The 18,652-nt window shown below is 35.3% G+C and overlaps 1 protein-coding gene across 2 annotated transcripts; it reads left to right on the forward strand.

The window, feature by feature from the left end:
* The first annotated feature begins 4,123 nt into the window (after nucleotides 1–4,123).
* Nucleotides 4,124–12,217, forward strand: LOC113114093 (uncharacterized). 2 transcript variants are annotated; one of them, XM_026280833.1, is made up of 5 exons: nucleotides 4,124–4,480; nucleotides 7,981–8,966; nucleotides 9,155–9,313; nucleotides 10,859–10,954; nucleotides 11,106–12,217. In XM_026280833.1, the coding sequence occupies exons 2-5, from the start codon at nucleotides 7,986–7,988 to the stop codon at nucleotides 11,418–11,420; spliced, it is 1,551 nt and encodes a 516-aa protein (XP_026136618.1). In that variant the 5' UTR covers nucleotides 4,124–4,480; nucleotides 7,981–7,985; the 3' UTR covers nucleotides 11,421–12,217. The 2 variants fall into 2 exon arrangements, with proteins under 2 accessions (XP_026136618.1, XP_026136619.1); XM_026280834.1 differs by lacking the exon at nucleotides 4,124–4,480 and having other exon boundaries at nucleotides 7,953–8,966.
* Nucleotides 12,218–18,652: the final 6,435 nt, after the last annotated feature.

Below are 18,652 nucleotides of genomic sequence, written 5' to 3' on the forward strand. Positions count from 1 at the left end.
TTACATTTTGTCTTGTTTACTGTTTTTTCGACCAATATTGTTTCCAAGCACGTAACTGAAATACATAGACACTGAATTAACAAATGCAAAACATCATTTTTGATGGCTGAATGCCTCGTTGTTATGTGTGCATTCAAAAGCAATTGCATTTAATTTAATGGAATCTTACTCAGATGCAGTGTCATAGAAAAAAACTGAATATCAAAAGAACGTGCAGCATTGCATTGATTTAATTAATCTATTTTATAGTTTTAAAAACCAAATATTAGATAATATTTGCCTTATATCAACCACTAAAATATTTTGCTATAATAAATAAGTGTTAAATGCATTTGCTTTTTGATATGCACATAATTGTTCTCTCTGTATATTGAAGAATTTTAAAAATGTTTAGTGACACGCTAAAACAGATATTTCTGATGCATATTACTGAATCTTTACCATAAAATATTCATGAACAACATGCAAACAGACAATATTTTGGTAATCTCATTTGTGCTCTTGCATAAACCTAATGATTTTATCTGTAAATGGATTTCCAATGTAACATTTCCAAAGACAGATTTCTGTCTTTCTCTATGTTACTGTAGTAGCATTGAGTTAGCACCACCAAAATCTAGTTTCACATGACTTTGTAAAACTAATGGTTTGTGCTGTGTTAATGGTACCTGTGGGATCTGCTGAGATTTGCACACATACATATTTTAGAGCTGTCAGCATCACTTTCCATCACCTGCAGGCTATGTTTACACCTGATGTTAATATCTGTCTTGGGTGATCACGACTGGTCAGATGAGACAGATTGTTGTTTACACACGTGCATAGCAAATGCGTCTTTCGTGACCATTGTGAGTCTTAAAGACCATAAGGCCTTTGATTTTATGACTACTGCACTACAATTTGCTGCTGCATGCTGGTGAAGTGTATTTACAAAAAATGGTCCATCCTTTCTCCCACATATAGAGTACTTCAATCCAAACGCAAACTGATGCTTATAGAATTATGTCTGTCTGCAAATGGTAGAGATTTTTCTTGTGACTCTTTCTGAAGTTACACCATTAATTCTACTGATTTGTTAAAAAAACACTGATTCATTCAGGAATTAACTAAGTAACTGTTCTTATAAGTAACCCAGGTGTATTCGAAATACGTGCCTCTAAATACAATTCTGCAGCACTGTTATTACATAACTTACTGCACGTTTCACTGCAGTTTAAAAGTGAAACATCCAGTGAGTGGCACTAAAATACATGACACTGGCACATATTTGCTACGTTGATCTAGGAACCTATTGCTGTGTTCATAATTAAAATATTCCAGGATTGTTGCTAAACGTTAATGCTCTATTGTGTTGGAAATATCCTCTATACCAAACCCAAACCTACATGATAGTGTTAACAAAAGAAAAAGTGATACAAAAATACATTTGCTGATGCATGGAATCTGCAGTGATTTTTATGTACAGGTACATTTTTGTTTTGTTTTGCAGAAATGTAAGTAGAGGCACACATTTCCAATGAACCTATAGTTGCTTAAGAGTCACTGACTCATTCAATAAAATATTCCAGTTAGATTAGTAAAGAGTGCTGCACACTACATCTGTCTGGTGGATGACACAAAGCATCCTAAAATTCCAACTTTTTTTTTGTCATGAAATTATATTATTGTATCATTTTAATAATATTAATATATAATGTATTGTTTTTAATATGCAAAATGTTTATTTCAAGAATGAACAAAAAACGTAATGAAAAAAAAGATGCTAGACATCCAAAGTTGTCTCTGTATATGAACTCAACCAGTTCCACATGCTCGGTCTCATTTAACCCAGTTATATAAGCAACCCCTGTCCTCCCTTTACTAGAATACTGAGTGTCAAATTTAGTTCCAGTGTTTATGAATTACTAATATGTGCCCTGCAGGCTTTCTTTTTCCATCTATAGCCAGCAATGAACATGAAATGGAAGTGAGAGATGGAAAGAAAATGGGAGAACAAAGAGCTGCTGATTCACTAAACTTTCTTTTTCTTTCTTTCTTTCTTTCTTTCTTTCTTTTTTTCTTTCTTTCTGTTTACTTTGCCCATATTGTGGTGCTGTGATGTGCCAGGCTTTAATTTTTTTCATAGTCAAGTGTTTTAAGTCAACAGATGTGCTAGATTGCCATGAGTTGTGAATTTATTCTCATTAAAAAAACCTCAGCTGAAAGCATCATATTTTGGACTCTACGAACTCTACGATTGAGTGCTTTCCTTGACTGCTTATTAAACTGACTGAATGCACCTGGACACTGTTTTAAAAAGCTTTTTCCATTTCAGGGCTCTCTCAATATGAATACATTTTGACTTATTGACTTAAAATGAAATGTTAACTTTCTACAAACACATTTGGCAGATTTGCTCTATGTCAGATTTGTAAAGGTTATATTTTCTCTTCAAATATATATATTTTTTATCTTAGTAATAACATACAACTGGAATCGTTGTCTTTTAGCTGTCTAAACCTCTCTTTAATCATGTCTAAGATGTTTAGTTCATACCCTTCTAACCCAGACTGCTAAGACATTTCTCATATATTCTCTTTGATGCTATCTGGATTGTGTTCTCAGTGGCATTGCCCTCCTCCTCAGCTATGTTATTTCACACACTGAAATCTCAGTCTTCCTGTCACAGATGCTGCCTTTGAAATGGATTTTCTTTATGTAAAGAGCAGCAAGCACTCTTATCGCTGCAGGTCATGGAACAGGTGTGAGAATTAAAGCATGCAAATATTCGATGTCGCCAATGATTTCAGAATAATCATTTTGGGCTGAACAGAAATGTCTCAGCACAATACATTTGATTTACGCTGAAAAATGGAGTAATTTTAGCTGATTTGATTTTGTATTAAAGCAGCACTTTTGCTTCAGGGTTCAGATTTTATATTGGACATGGTGCGACCTAGGACTTTTTATGACACAAACATTAACAAAAACAGTATATAATATTAAAATTCTTATTAATATGCTAATTTAATTTTATAACCTTTATTATTATTAAATATTATTGGAGATAATAATACATACATTTCGCATGAACTGCATGAACTGAAGAATATATACACAATTTTTTATATGATGTAGGCTGAATGGGAAAGAGGATATGAGAAGCTTTTTATTCTGCCTTTTAAGCCAATTAATTTAGATTTTCTTACTACACACAACAATTATATGGTTTGTTGCATTATATTGTTTATATTTAACTATTTATTTGACCATATTTTAGGTCGCGACTCAGCAGCAACATTAAAACCTATGTTTAATTCTAGTACTCTGCTGTACATTTGGTTCAGCAACACTGCACTTAAAGGGGTCATATGACATTATTTTGTGTTTTTGGTGTAATGCAACGTCTTAATGTGGTTAAAGGTTAAAAAAAACATTATTTTCCATATAATGTATATTATTGTTTCTCCTCTATGCCCCACCTTTCTGAAACACATCGATTTTTACAAAGTTTATCATTCTGAAAAGCAGGGGGGCTGTGAATGGCCAGCTATCCAGTGTGTTGTGATTGGCCGAATGCTTCAAAGGTGTTATGGAAATGTTAAGCCCCTTAACAAACTGTGATGCTGTCTCCCAGCAGGATAAGACTCAGCTGCTCTGCTCGTGCACATCTCATCATCGGTTCTCTTTTAGCAGTTCAGTCAATGTACTTCTAAGAGTAACTGAACAACTTGGGATATTGCTTTGTTTCACGTCAGAGAGAGGATCAGGCATGTTTATAAATGTAATTTGTGGATTTTTGCATACTGGAGACGCGAACCGTTTCAGAAGATTCAGTTCGATTTGGTGAACGATTTTTTTGTGATCCGGACATCACTAGATGAGACAAAACAAATAAAAGCTATTACAAACGATGCATTTTCTGCATCCAGTGGGGACATAATTACTGATTATAATGACTTATACTGTCTTTTTTACACATTGTGTTGCGTATCGCTCTGCGTAAACATAAAAGTGTCTGCATTTGTGATCAGAGGAACAACAAGACTACACTACACTGCTCAAAACTCAAATTTGAATAATCATTGGTAAATTATTTAAATATAACATAACTTTACTTACAAACTGTGAGTCAGAACACTGTAAAAAAGCCAACTAACAAAAAGTCCTCCAAATAAACATAAAACAGTAAATTGAACTAAGACATTTTTATTGAAAGTGTTCATGCATGATACTAAGTTGATTCAACAAATTCGTTCCTTAAATGTTAAAAACGTGCAATGTTATGTTGATCTTACTAAGAAGTTTTAGTTTTCATTAAATCTCGCGATTCTCGTTTGAACAGTGAACGCATGCGCAGTAGGAGACTAAGCTACTTCGCGGGGTTTTCAGAGGTTGATGCAGGTGAGAAGACGGCGGTTTCCAAAAGTTGATGATAAAAGTATAAGAAGCGGGTGACAGTGTCCTGCCTAATCAATCCACCTTTTCTGGACAATAAATGGTATGTATTAATCATTTATATAATCGCCTATGTTATTTGTCACATATAATAGCCTATATTGTGCTCTTCCCAAACTGATGGCGTAATCTAATTTAGCAGTGTTACTCAGTCGATGCTGATGTGAGGAGTGGTGTCGTGCCTGATCAGTCCAGCTTTTTCTTTAAAATAACTGTTGTGTATTAATCATTTTTATAATCGAAAATATAGAAAATAATTTTATAATATTTTATTAGTTATGTAATGTATCTTGCTCTGTTCACAGACTGACGGCTTATTCTAATTTAGCAGTGGTTTACTGATTTACCACACTGAAAAATGCATTAAATGAAGTCGTTTAAATAATGGAGAAATTGCGAAAATAATGTTAGAATATTAAATGAGATGTTTGCTCATGGGTATAGACAAAAATGTATTGACCATCTAGGCATATTCCTGCAATTGCTTTAAAAGTAAATGAGCACTGTGCACGTCTTTTCAAGTTTTGAGAGAAGATTGCTAATGGGAAAAGGGATTTTATTTGAATAATCGTTTGATGGAAAAATCGTGTGATATTCATAAAATTTAGTATAATGTTACAGATTTTGTGCCCTTTTGAATAAAAAAAAAGCCATATAAAAATAGGATAAACTGTTGAAAAAATTATGTTTTCACAGCGAATTAGTCCATAGGAGGAAATGCAATGCAGATATTGTAAATTTTCAAATTCTGACCCAGAGGTCCTGGTAAAGCATTACAGGCTTCGTCATGGACAAGGTCATAAAGGAACAAATTGGCCTTGCCTATATTCAGATTGTGTCTGCTCATTCCGGACACAAAGTGCTTTGAGATCGCATTTGTCACGCTGCCACACCCGCAGAACTATTAGGCAAGTTAGCCTATCATTTAAATGTGAGCTTTGTGAGTTTGAAAATGTTTGCAGTGAAAGCATTTTTTTTAGACATCTTAAAGGACATCTAAAAAGGCATGAAACTGTACGGTGTCCTTTTTCTGGCTGTGAGTATAAAACCAACAGGCTTACAAATTTTGCCTCTCACAGGACTAGGAAACACAAAACTCACACAACAGTTGATTTAAGAAACTCGGTCATTACTGAAACTGAGAACATTAACACTGATACAGCATTGAACTTTGAAGATAATGATGACCATGATGCTGGGGAGTCCTCACAGACTGTTCAAACGGCTACTGACACTGAAAGTGTGGATATTGAAATTCTTGAGCATAAACTGGCTTCTGTATTTTTGAAAATGCAAACAGTCTTGCATATATCAAAGAGTGCCATCCACAACATAGTTGAGGAAATGCATGATATATTGCACTTTTCCAAGTCTCTTGCTGTTGAAAGCATCAAAAATATTTTGGTCAAACGAAAAATTGATGTAGATAATTATATCCTTCAGGAAATTAACAGTGCAATTTTTGAGACCAATCCTCTTCTCCTGACTACTTCAGAAAAAGGAAGTTTGTCCACAGACCACAGAAGGAATATATATTTCAAAGAACACTTCTCTGTAATTGAGCCAACAGAGTATCTCTATGACAGGACACACAAAAATCACTTTGTTTATGTGTCTTTGTATCATGTTCTGGAGCGCTTACTAGGTCGTAAAGATCTTTTGGATAAGATTGTGTTCAGTGGAGAGTCTACTCCTGGACATTTTGAGTCTTTTCAAGATGGTTCTTTCTTCAAGGAGAACAGACTTCTAGGTGACAAAGACCTTGCAATATCTTTGGGACTGTATGTGGATGAATTTGAAGTGTGCAATCCCTTGGGCACTTCGAGAAAAATCCATAAGATTGTTGCCATTTATTGGGTGGTTCTAAACTTGCCTTCCAAATTCCGCTCTAGTCTTTACTCGATTCAGCTTGCTGTCCTTGGTAAGAGTGATGATGTGCGCCTCTTTGGATACGAGAAATTTCTTGATCCACTGATGAAAGATGTGAAGTGTTTGGAGCAAACAGGTGTTTTTGTGCCTGCTCTGAATCAGTACGTAAAGGGGACAGTCTTTTGCGTATGTGCTGATAATTTGGGAGCCCATAGCTTGGCAGGCTTTCAAGAAAGCTTCAATTCTGACAAACTGTGCAGATTTTGTTTGATCAGTAAGCCTGAAGTCAAATCTGGTAAGGTTGAGATCAGTGATTTCAAATTAAGAACTGTAGAAGAACACAATTCTTTTGTCCAGGAAGTGCAGACAGATGGAAGTTTGCAAAATGTCAGTGGTGTGAAGGGGGAATGTGTGCTAAGCAAACACTTGTCTTTCTTTCATCCTGTCACTGGTTTCCCTCCTGATGCATTACATGATTTTTTGGAAGGCATTGTACCTGTAGAACTGTCTTTGTGCCTGAAAGATTTAATTTCAAAAGGAAAATTTTCATTTGATGAGCTCAATCATTGCATTAAGTCCTTCCCGTACAAAGATTCAGACCGGGTTAACAAGCCAAAGGTATTAACCAAGTCAAGTTTCACCAAGGGTACAGTAGGTGGTAACGCGCATGAGAACTGGACACTTTTACGATTGCTGCCTCTTATGATCGGTCACAAAATTCCTGAAAATGAACCATCTTGGGAGATTCTAATGGACCTGAAAGTCATTGTTGAGGTAGTTCTATCTTCAAAATTTTCAGAGGAGTCTCTTTGTTACCTAGAGAGCAAAATCAAAGATCATCAAAACTTGCTTACTGAAACCTTTCCTAACTTAAGTCTACGTCCAAAACACCATTACATTAACCATTACCCTCATTTGATTCGTTGTTTTGGACCATTGGTGTCACTATGGACAATGCGCTTTGAGGCAAAACACAGTTACTTTAAAAAAGTAGTCCATGACACTCAAAACTTTAAGAATGTTCTACTGACACTTTCCATGAAGCATCAACAAATGATGGCGTATTATCTGGATGGTGAGGACTTTTTCAAACAGTCACTACATGTGGAGAAAGCAAAGGTCTTCACACTTGCTTCTCTTGAAGCCCCAGTTATGTCAGCAATTGAGAGAAGGTATCCAAATACAAGCCAAGTGTCTCTCTCCTGCACTATTCATTTGCATGGAGTTCGATATTCAGCTGGCATGATTATCTCTGCAGGACAATGTAGTGGCTTGCCAGAATTTTTCAAAATACTGAACTGTGTAGTGACCCCCAAAGATGTGTCATTCCTTTGTAAAAAACTGTCAGCCTGGTATCTTGAACATTTCAGGTCTTTTGAGATAAAGGAAAGCAGTTTTAGTGACATTCATGTTCTTGATCCAGACATGCTGAATGACTTCCATCCATTGACAGCATACAAAGTTGGTATGAAAGTGCTTGTGACTCCAAAAGTGTTTTTAACTCATTAGGAGATAAGAGATGACAGTTGTGTCTCTATTCTTGATCAGACACTACATTCCACACACTAGAATATATTCACTTATGTTCCTATTATTGCTGTTAAGAATGGAAAATAAATGTGTCCCAGTGAATTAATGATGACTGCTTTTGACTCTACGTTCTGCTTTCTATAGTGAGCATGTTGCTGCGGGTTCACATTTCCCCTACCAACATCCGGAGGGTAGAGCTGCCTGAAAGGCCTGCATCTGTGGACCATTTGAAGTCTTTCCTTAGTGAGACATTACAGCTCAAATCTGGATTCTCACTACAATTTGAAGACCCGGACTTTAACAATGAACTTTGTAACTTGAATGACATCAAAGAATTGCCAGCAGCAAAGGCAACCTTAAAGGTTCTGTGGGAAGCATCTCCTCCATTGGACTCAACAGATACAAGTTCAGTGTCCTCACTTGATACAGCAAGCATGACAAGTTGTCAAAATGATGTCCAAAGCCCTGAATCATCTGTGTCAAGAAATCTTAGAAGTGTTGAACAGTGGCCCTCTACTTTTAACATACCTGCCTTTTCTTTGGATGTGGAGCTCAGGCTGCGTAAAGCCAATGAGATATACCAGCAGACAAAGAAGCCTCTGAATGTCCCAAGGGACATGAAGTGTGAGATTCTGGACAAGATTGTGCAAGCAATTTTTGAAATTAAAGCCTACCCCGATGCCTATGAGGTCCAGTCAGTTGCCTCTGCTCTAGTACAAAAACATCCTTGCCTTGCAGAACCTGGCAAACGCACAGGTTGGGATGGATGGGTTATGAGTATCAAGTTTAAGCTTGGCAATTATCGAGCTAAATTGAGAGAGGCTGGTTGTTCAGAAGTTAGTGTTAACACTAAAAGAAAATCACATGAGGGTGTGACGGCCACCATAAAAAAGCCTAAAAGAGCAGAGGTCAACTTTTTACCGGACCATCCTGAGGGCCAGACAGATGATTCGCTTGAGGAGGTGAGACTTATCATGATCGATGAAATGAAAAAAAAAAGGATTGATTCAACACTCATTCAACAGAAGATGCAAGAAACATTTTCTCTTCGCCGCAAAGAAGTTGTAGAGATTCAGCCACTAGTTGAGGAAATCAGAGAGAGATGGCCTGCTCTTTTTCTAAAGGATGAGGTAAGCTATTTAATAGCAAATGTTGTTACCTGTGTTCTGGTTTTTATTAATATTAATTTCTATTATTATTTTAATTATAATTACTATTAGAAATATTATAATTACTATTAGAAATATTAGAACATTTTATTTAGCAAAACTTTCTGGTGATTCCTATTAATGTTTTTATTTATTTTTTTAATTAATAGATCTGCATGGAGTTTTTTCGTATCAGTAACGTTGACCTCCTGGAGAAGTTCAACATGTCCCTTGAAAAATACACAACACCTCTCCTGAAACTGTACAGAAAGAGAACAGATGCATTTGGAGAAGAAATGAAGACTCTTTTGGACAAGCTGGATGAACAGGTAATCTCAATATTCTTTAATATGTAAAAAAAAAAAAAAAAAAAATGCAGTATTTACAGCTTTCTGAATAGGGCCATTGATGCAATTTTGCGCATTTAAAAAAATATATATATTAGGTCTAACACATAACAGTAAAACTAAACAAAATAAATTAACCTTGCTACTTTTAGTAATGAGGTAAATGTAAAATTATAATTGTTCACCCTGAAATTGTTCTGTAATCTTTTTCTTACCCACGTGTTCTAAACCATTAAGACTTCCTCTGCCCTGCAGAACATAAAAGGAGAAATTTAGCAAGAAAGAAGAAATTTCAGTCATTTATATACAGTGACATTTGATAGTTAAAATTTTTTCAAGGCCTTTTTGCATTCATTCAAAGTGATTTCTCAAGAAATGCTGAAACCAATGGCATTTTGCAGGATTTCTAATTTTAAAGGGTTGGTTGAAATTTCTTTCATTAAGTACTCACCCTCGTGTCGTTCCACACCAGTAAGACCTTTGTTCATCTTTGCAACACAAATTAAGAGATTTTTGTTGAAATCAACATAATTACCTTCATTCAAGGTCCAGAAAGGTATTACGCACATTGTTAAAATAGTTAATGTGACTACAGTGATTCAACCTTAATTTTAAGAAGCGATGAGAATATTTTTTGTGCGCGAAAACAAACAAAAATAACAAATTTATTCATTAATCTTTTCTCTTGCCTGTCAGTCTCCTACGCAGTTGACACAGTGCAGCACTTCTGTGTATACGACAGAACGCCGGCTCCTGCGTCAGCATCACATGTATGCATCACGTCACGTGAACAGAGCCGGCCAATACTGAGTTATGGCGTAAACACGGAATCGCTGCATTGTGTCAACTACACAGGAGACTGACAGGCAAGAGAAGAGATTAATGAATAAAGTTATTTTTGTTTTGTTTTTGCGCACAAAAAGTATTCTTGTCACTTAATAAGAATAAAGTTAAACCACTGTAGTCACATTGAATATTTTATAGAATATTTTGTAGAATATCTTTACTACTTTTCTACTTTGAATGATGGTAATTACATTGTTTTCTATCGGAGATAAAAAAAACTTCATAGATTTCATCAAAAATACCTAAAGATGAACAAAGGTCTTACGGGTGTGGAACGTCATGAGGGTGAGTGCTAATGACAGAAATTTCATTTTTGGGTGAACTAACCCTTTAAGCAATAACCAGTTGGCTTTTAATTAGTCATGACATACTACGTTGAATGAACACATGCAGATAGGAAAAAATGTTAGTAAATAAAGTCTGTTTTTCAACTCAAAGCAGTTGTCAATTAGGAAACAGTTCATGAGTTTTGTGGACCAATTTTATGATGGTTTTACATTTTTGATGCCTCAGAGTAATCTGTACATTAAAAAAAATCTTCCTTGTTCCAAAAAAGAGAGCAAGTCATATGGGTTTGGAATGACATAAGGGGAGAGTAAAAGATGACAGAATCATTTTTGTGTGTACTGTACCTTTAACTACCAAAGCAGATTTTACAAACGAAATGTTTTTTCTTTTTAGGTGAGTGACATTACCACACATCGGAAAATAACAGCTCTTAAGGGATTGCCTATTTTTCTGCGTGAGAAGCCAGCATGTTTTCTCAAGATGTGCCTGGTAACTTACCATTTTCATACCCTATTTCTAAATCCTTTTTTAAAATATATTTGACATGTATTCAGTTTACTTGCACAACAACGATGATGATGATAATTATTGTATGTAAATTTACACTTCCATTAATACCTCCCATCCATTATTCTCCCAGGATACTGATCCCGAGGACCACAGCACCAAAGGTGTAAAGATTGGAATCCTTACTGTGGTCGAAGATGATGTTGCCGCTGTCACATCACTGCCAACTGTAATCAACCTGGCCATAATCCTGGAAGAGGCCATTGTGCTTCAGGACATTACAGATCTGCCAGCAGCATTTGCATACTTGTTCGGTCTCTTGTATGCACTCAATATGGAGTATCCAAAAGAACTCAAGTATACTTTTGAAGTTATACAAAAGATCTTTATGGATCTTGGTGGTACCTGCTCTGCAAGAGTACAGTCATTGAAGTCTAAACTTTGCTAAATGGACAAAGGCTTCTGAATGAGGTTCTTCCACTGGCCATTGTTTTTTTTATACTTTTATAGTTAATGACTGAAAAACAATACTGTTTTATTTCAATGTATTAATTTATGTTAAGTATTAATTTGTTACAACCTTTGCCTTAAAGAGATAGCTCACACAAGTTCCTCCAAGTTCACACAGGTTTAGAACAACTTGGGGGCGAGTAAATGATGAAAGAACTTTCATTTTTATGTGAACTAGGCAAAGGTTGTAAAAAGTGAGTACTTAACATGAATCAACACATTGATATTGTTTTTCAGTTTTTTTTTAGTTTAATTTTTCTCCCTTTTTATTTTTTTTTCTGAGGCTGAGCTAATTATATTTGATTTCTATGTAGACACTGGTACTTCCAAGGCCAAGAGTGGATTACAGGCATATCATTGTAATTATAGTTTCAATGTTGATGTTCTGACAAAAATGTACAGTGCATTTATAATAACTGAGTAATGTTTGTGGTTTACTCTGATGCTTGCACTTGTTTTGAGGAACTCTTAGGTTGATGTTAAAATATGCAATATAGTAGTTTTCACATAATAGTTTCTTTAAAAATCAACCAAAAATGTTAAATACATGTGATAAGGTACTTCATGCCACAAGACTGCTAACGTATTAAGGTATAATTAACACTGGATTTCTTTAACATGCATTATGTTCCATGCATTGATTTCAGTGTAAAATGCATGGAGTAAAGAAGTTAATATACAAGACTTGGTATGTCCTTGTGCTTTGGACAAACTTTCAATAATAAAAAAAAGTTATTTGACCCATGTTATGGTCTGTCTTTTATTTATTTAGACTATTTAAATAATATAAAATTAGTGTATGCCTATAGATAATAGGCCTATTTGTGTTCAGTAAACAAAAAATATTTTGTTCTGTTATTCATTAGGTAAACATGACTATTTATGTTGTGACAACTTATGATATTAATTTATTATTTTAAGTTGGGTGGACTTTAGTCCCTGTTTGTTGAGTTTACTCAAAAAAGCGCTTGCGATAAGTTGCCTTATTTTTTTAAGTTGACGCAACTTTTTTTTTTTACAGTGAAGCACCAAACTGCCCTTGCTAAGTTGGAACTGCTCCACTTTATAGAAACAGCCTTTGTGCCACAGACGCATTGTAAAATGCACAGCACATCTGAATGTTTGGGCTGAACTGTTCTGGGACAGTGTTGTAAATACAACTTAACCACTAGTTTTGTCCTCTTTTGGAAGGCTGAACAAAATAGTTTTGCTTTCACAACGAAACACAGAGTCTCCTCCACAACATGACGACGGCTGCAACAGCGAGAATAAAAGTTACACCTTCTTTCTCTGCATGAACATTTGGGTGGTGTTATGCAAATCTTCCCACATAGTGACGTAGACATGTGGGGGTGTGTTAGAACGAGCCATTTCAGCCGTGTGGTTGACTCTTAACTTACATAAAGAATATCTCTTTGGATTAGAGACTTTAGTCTTTTCAACTTTACAGATCAAGAACCTGTAACACTCCAGAGAAAGGAAAAATTGAAATCGCATCATATGACCCATTTAAGAAAATTACCTTAACTATCACCAACAAAACGTACTTTATTATAGCGCAAGTATTTGTCTTCTTTAAAAAGACATATGTTTCTCTATACAATACTTCACTGTCCGACAAGACACCATATTGTGCTATGCATTTGCTGTTCACTGTTTGAATGAGGATTTATGTGAAGCTAAATATAATTACGCACTGGTAGCCTCACTCCTAACATAATCAGTGCGGTAAACCTGTAAGCCAGTGAGGTACATCCCTGCCTTTCTCCCTTGTATTAGATTAGAGCCTATTGGTTGCAGAAATGTGTGGCTACAAGTTATCAAAGCGCATCATATTTCCCAGACCCTCAAGTCTGCACTAAACCATTGTGACAGAATTGAAAAAGATGCTTTTACTATAAAACCAGAAAGAGGTTGTTGTTTGAATCTTAATGTGACTAAAGCACACTTCTCAGTGTGACAAGGGGAAAAAAATAAAGGGATTTACAGAAATTGGGATTGTGGAAATACATACTGCTGTAAATTCTCAGTTTTGCTTTTATTTAAATAACAGCAAACCTGCATGTCTGGTTGAATTGAATTGTCTTTGGAGACCTTGAAAGCTGACACGCAAGCGTGTGTAACAAGTTGTAGAGCAATTTGTGTTGCTTGGTTTGAGTTCTCAGTGGTGCGATTACTCCTCCTGACAGGTCCAAATAAAGACAGATTGAATAAACATGTTAGAACCACATCACATCACATGACCTGAGCAATCCAATCAGATATCAGCAACATGAATGTGCCTGTAAAACATACATGCGAGCATGCATTCAGAACTTAACTTAACAACTTTGGAAAGTTGTGTTGACTTTAATAAAACCAATAAGTAGTATCTTTTCAGAATAGCCCCTTTAGCATGAATTGCTGTAAAATTGCTTTTCAGATTTGACATTTGAGTGGCACAATAGGCAAATTGCCATTTTATATTACAGCTGGACGAAAGTGTTTCACACAGATTGAAATGCAGAATTGCGGCTCTGACCAAATTGGCATGGAGTTTGATGTGTGACCGTCCTCCTTTTCTTGTCACACACGTCAGCCCCTGCCGCCCTTCCTCTTATGCCTCAGTACATCCGTTGACATCTTGCTTTTTGTTGTTTTTCCATCCACAGCCATGAATCTCCTCAGTCAATATCATTCCTTTTAACCGCACACTTGCAATATCTGAGCATCTAAATCAATTGTCAGATCATTTGATAAGAATCCAATCAGATCTCTCAGAATTGGGCTTAAAAAAGACAATGCCCTTGAAGAGACAGTAATTGGAAAGAAATGTCTGGCAGTAGTATGATTAATGTGGGTATTCTGCGTTTGTTGATAACTAGCAGATTGAAGATTGGATAACAGTCACTGTTGACACTTCTCTTTCACTGAAGCAACAGTGTCCCACTTTCCTCACAACAGAATACAACAGGTTAGAAGTTCTTCTGTAACTTTTATGAAGTTAATTTTTTTTTATTATCCTAGGTTTTATTTAGTAGAAAAACTAACGGCAGTATTGTGAGTCTTCACAAAAATGTATTATGAGGAAACTCTAAAAGAGATCCTGAGGTAAACAGGCTTCTGCCCAATTATAGGGCAAGTAACTAGACTTAATAAAACTCTCATAAGGAACATTGATCGTTACGGGCCGAGGTTAAGGCCTTTCAGCTGACTAAGAGCCAAGGACAGACATGTTCTCAGATATATAGTTAATACATCCAGAAAGATGATAAGGGATAGGAAATAGGAAAATGTTTTTAACAATTTAGGTTATTTATTGCTCAATTAATGTTTAACAAGCCACCTACCAAAGAAATAAATTATTTATTATTACTTTTTTAATATTTATGAAATGCTACTGACAGAACACTTTACATGTTGCAATATAAATGTTAATATCAATATAGGTTATTTAGATGTGAGGAGCCATTTATTCAGGAATCAGACTACACTGATTGTGCTATATGTCTTATAGAGTCATTCGGTGTGGAATTGAAATAAAATAGCTGCTCTTTATGTGAATGACACATGAGAATTATTTCATTTAGGAATAAGACTGGTTGTGCTTTACATTTCTGATTTTCTAAAAAAAAAAATGCTGATGGTCATTCAATCTGGAGTTGGACTAACAACTGTACTGTGTGTTTTTGATTCACTAGCTTATGAGTGTAATTTGTTTATTCTCTCGCACTATTGACTATCAAACAGTAAACAATAGAACATGTTTTCTCCTTTTCTAACTCTACTACTCAAAACAATGACTCACTACCACTTTCTGCAACATTTGTTTCCTAAACTGTTCACTATGTACCTATGTACATTCTCTTTCAGCATCTTCTGTATGAATAACATGATACTTTACCTGAAATTGACCTGATTCAAGCAGAATCTGCACTACACTGTAGACTAAACATTATACGTAAACAAATCATAATTCAGTCATCGTCAGATTGTCAGTGGTGCCTCAGAGGTCTGTTGGAACTCAGTTATAGACCTCATAAATAAAACTCAGTCATGCAAAATGTTTTTCTGTATGACATCCTGGAAGATATTCCTTAGTACCTCAGTCCCAGCCCTACAAGGTTTCTCTGATTAAATTTGCTCTCTAATGAACAAGCTGATGTACAGTATGTGCTTTAAAAAAAAAGAGCCAAATTGTTTAAAACATCAGAGCATATAAAATATCAGATTTAGGTATATAATCTTTTTTAAGTATCAAAGAAGATAAGAAAGATATGTGAGTACATTTAAATTTGACCATATTAAATAAAATCTACTTAACTTTTGAGGCAGCGAATGAATCTAACTCAAACCATTTAAGTTGATAGAGTAAATAAAGTTCAATGAGTTCATGTCATGAATGTCTTGATACCGCAAGTTGACAGGTTCGAACTCAATCTGATATAATAAGGAAGGACAGGACGTGTCCATTCCATACTCTGAATTTTGTGCTCTTCATTTTACTCATCCAAGTGCACACAGTGAGAAGTGGGCAGCCATTTTTACTGTGGCACCAGGGGAGTAGTTGGGTTGCCTTACTCAAGAGTCTCTCCTCAGTCGTGGTATTGAAGTTGGAAGAGAACACTGGTTATTTACCATTCCATCTCTGTTGCAACAGTTTTGGAAGTGTCTAAAATGACTGTAACCATATGTACAAGTCATTGGTGTTTGGTGATGAGTTTTTGGCCCAAGGTCTTCATTTAAAGTCACACCAGAAGTGTTCAGCTGTGATTAGGATTTGGATTTATGCAGGCCAGCCAAGTTAAAACTGACCGACTCAATGATTTCTTTTTGAACCTTGCCTTATATACAGAGGCATTATCATGTTAGAGTAGAAAAGGCTTCTGTCCAAACTGTTGCTATAAAATTAAAAGCACACAATTCCCTAGAATATCATTATATGCTTAAACATTAAAATTTGTACAGTATTCATGGAAATAACTAAAGTAGTCAAACCTGTTCATTAGATGGGGTGCCTCAATACTTTTGACAATATAGTGTATATAGATATTGCACATGGTGGACTTTAAAGTGTCTATATGTAAATGGCTGAAAGTATTTCGTCTTAACAAAACAAAGTAACAAATCTACAACAACATATAACAACAGATAAAAAGGGAGAATTTGCTTCCTGTTTGGTTGGTGTGTAACTTGAGAACAGTTTTATACACCACAAATCTTTCAAAATCGTTTGGCAAGTCTTGAGATGGTCTGTACAAAATTTAGTGAAGACCAGAAGAAAACTATGCATTCTCAAGGTTCAAAACAACTAAAAATCTAAACTGGAAGTCAAAATCACTTTGGTGGTGCAAGAGAGTTTGAGGGAACCACCTGTTAACTGGCATCAAGAATACTGAGAAAATAAGTGTACTGACATTATTACAAAAGATCAGACATACTGCGATAGCAAGCACAAAGAATGAAACAAGTTGGGACGCTTTCAGGGGATTTGCCATGTCGAACATAAGAACATAATATTTAACACATCAAATTTAAAGTTTGAGTTAGACATGTAGTTTGAGAAAGGACTTTGTAGGGACTTATTAGGTCACAGATGATTAATTTAAGGAGGTCTTATGTGTGCTGTACTGAGCGTGTTGTTGTGGAGTAGTTTTTCTAATCCTCTTGTGTTGAAAATGGCAGCATCTGACCCATTAACCGTAGTCAACCTAATTTTAGTTTTTCTCAGGCAATAGCGTAAGTGTCCTTCTTTTTGTCCAGAGGGAACACAATAACACAGACCAAAAGGAGTGAAAAGGGCCAATGAAACAGTTTTTGCATATGGTCCTTTGGGTTTGACTGAGATTAGAGAAATTAGAATATTCCTAATGTTGGCCAGTAGCCCCATAATGTCCTTGGGGAAATCAATAGAGTTACAAAACAGACCAGGGTCTCAAATTAGGTCTCCCTTGGCAGTAGTTGGAATTCTGCTTTGATGGGTGGTTTTATGGTTAGTGCACAGACTTATAGTCCTTGTTTTAAGACACAGAGACACCACTTGTTCGGGTAATTTCATATGTTTGTGTTCTGACATTTTTAAAGAAATACTATAGGGAAAAAAGTTCTAACCAACAATTAAGAAGCAATAAAAACATATCTCCCTTGTTAATTTGTATAATTAGTGCTATCATCCACTGTGATTTTTATGCCTAGTGTGTTTCTCAGCACATTGTTCATTGGCATGATGGATGTATCTTGCCTACTCATTTCCCTCATGTCACAGGGTTAACAGCTTTTCTAGTGATGTTTCTCTAGATAACGTGCTTCCTGCTGTGGAGACAATACATGCAAAGTATCTTATTTCAGCAGCATTCGGCTTCATCTTATCCTCACGTATATTTTTTCATGTATATTTTCTTTAGTTCAACCTCAGATTGCCTAACAGTGTTTGAACAGTTATATGCAAAACCACTTAAATTATATGTAATTAAATTGTCTTTCAAAATGTATAAAATATACCATTTCCAAAGAAACACCATACTTAGCACTTTGAAAAAATATAAATTGAAATATAATAGATATACAATTAGATAAGTCTAAATACAACATCAGAATACAAATAATATTCTTTATTCCACATACATGTATTTTTTCTTTTACTTTAAACTGTTTACAATCTAAATGATTCAACAACAAAATGAGAAACTACCACAACAAAGTCAGAATTTCTTACTAGCGAAGGAAAGAAAAATAATTATTAAAAAAATTAATAAGGGTAAATTGACTGGAAATGGAGACATTTTGTATTTTGCACCAGATGAGGGGTTAGAGTTACAGAAATGGACAAGAGCACAACTAAAAATGGTGTGTATTAATTAATGTGTATATTTGCAACAAAATCATAGGGGAAAATATCATGAATTTAAACCATTTGAAAATCTTCACCTTGTATTATTGAGTTTGAACGTAAAGGCCTTTGCTAATAAATAATCTCTCTTCTTTTTTTTCTCCAGATTATAAACAAATATAATATTTTTCATATCAGGAGAATAACTTGGGGTAGACAAACAGCACACATGTTCCCCGGAGTAACATTTCACACCCCCTAAAGCCCTTTGTCCTCCATCCTCAAACAGTTTGAGTAGCAAGACGATGGCTTGGTCACACAGTATATCCTTCGAATCAAGGCCTGTTTAAATTTTGGCGGTC

The sequence above is a fragment of the Carassius auratus genome, chromosome 14 (genome assembly GCF_003368295.1).
Source record: "Carassius auratus strain Wakin chromosome 14, ASM336829v1, whole genome shotgun sequence".
Lineage (NCBI taxonomy): Eukaryota > Metazoa > Chordata > Actinopteri > Cypriniformes > Cyprinidae > Carassius > Carassius auratus.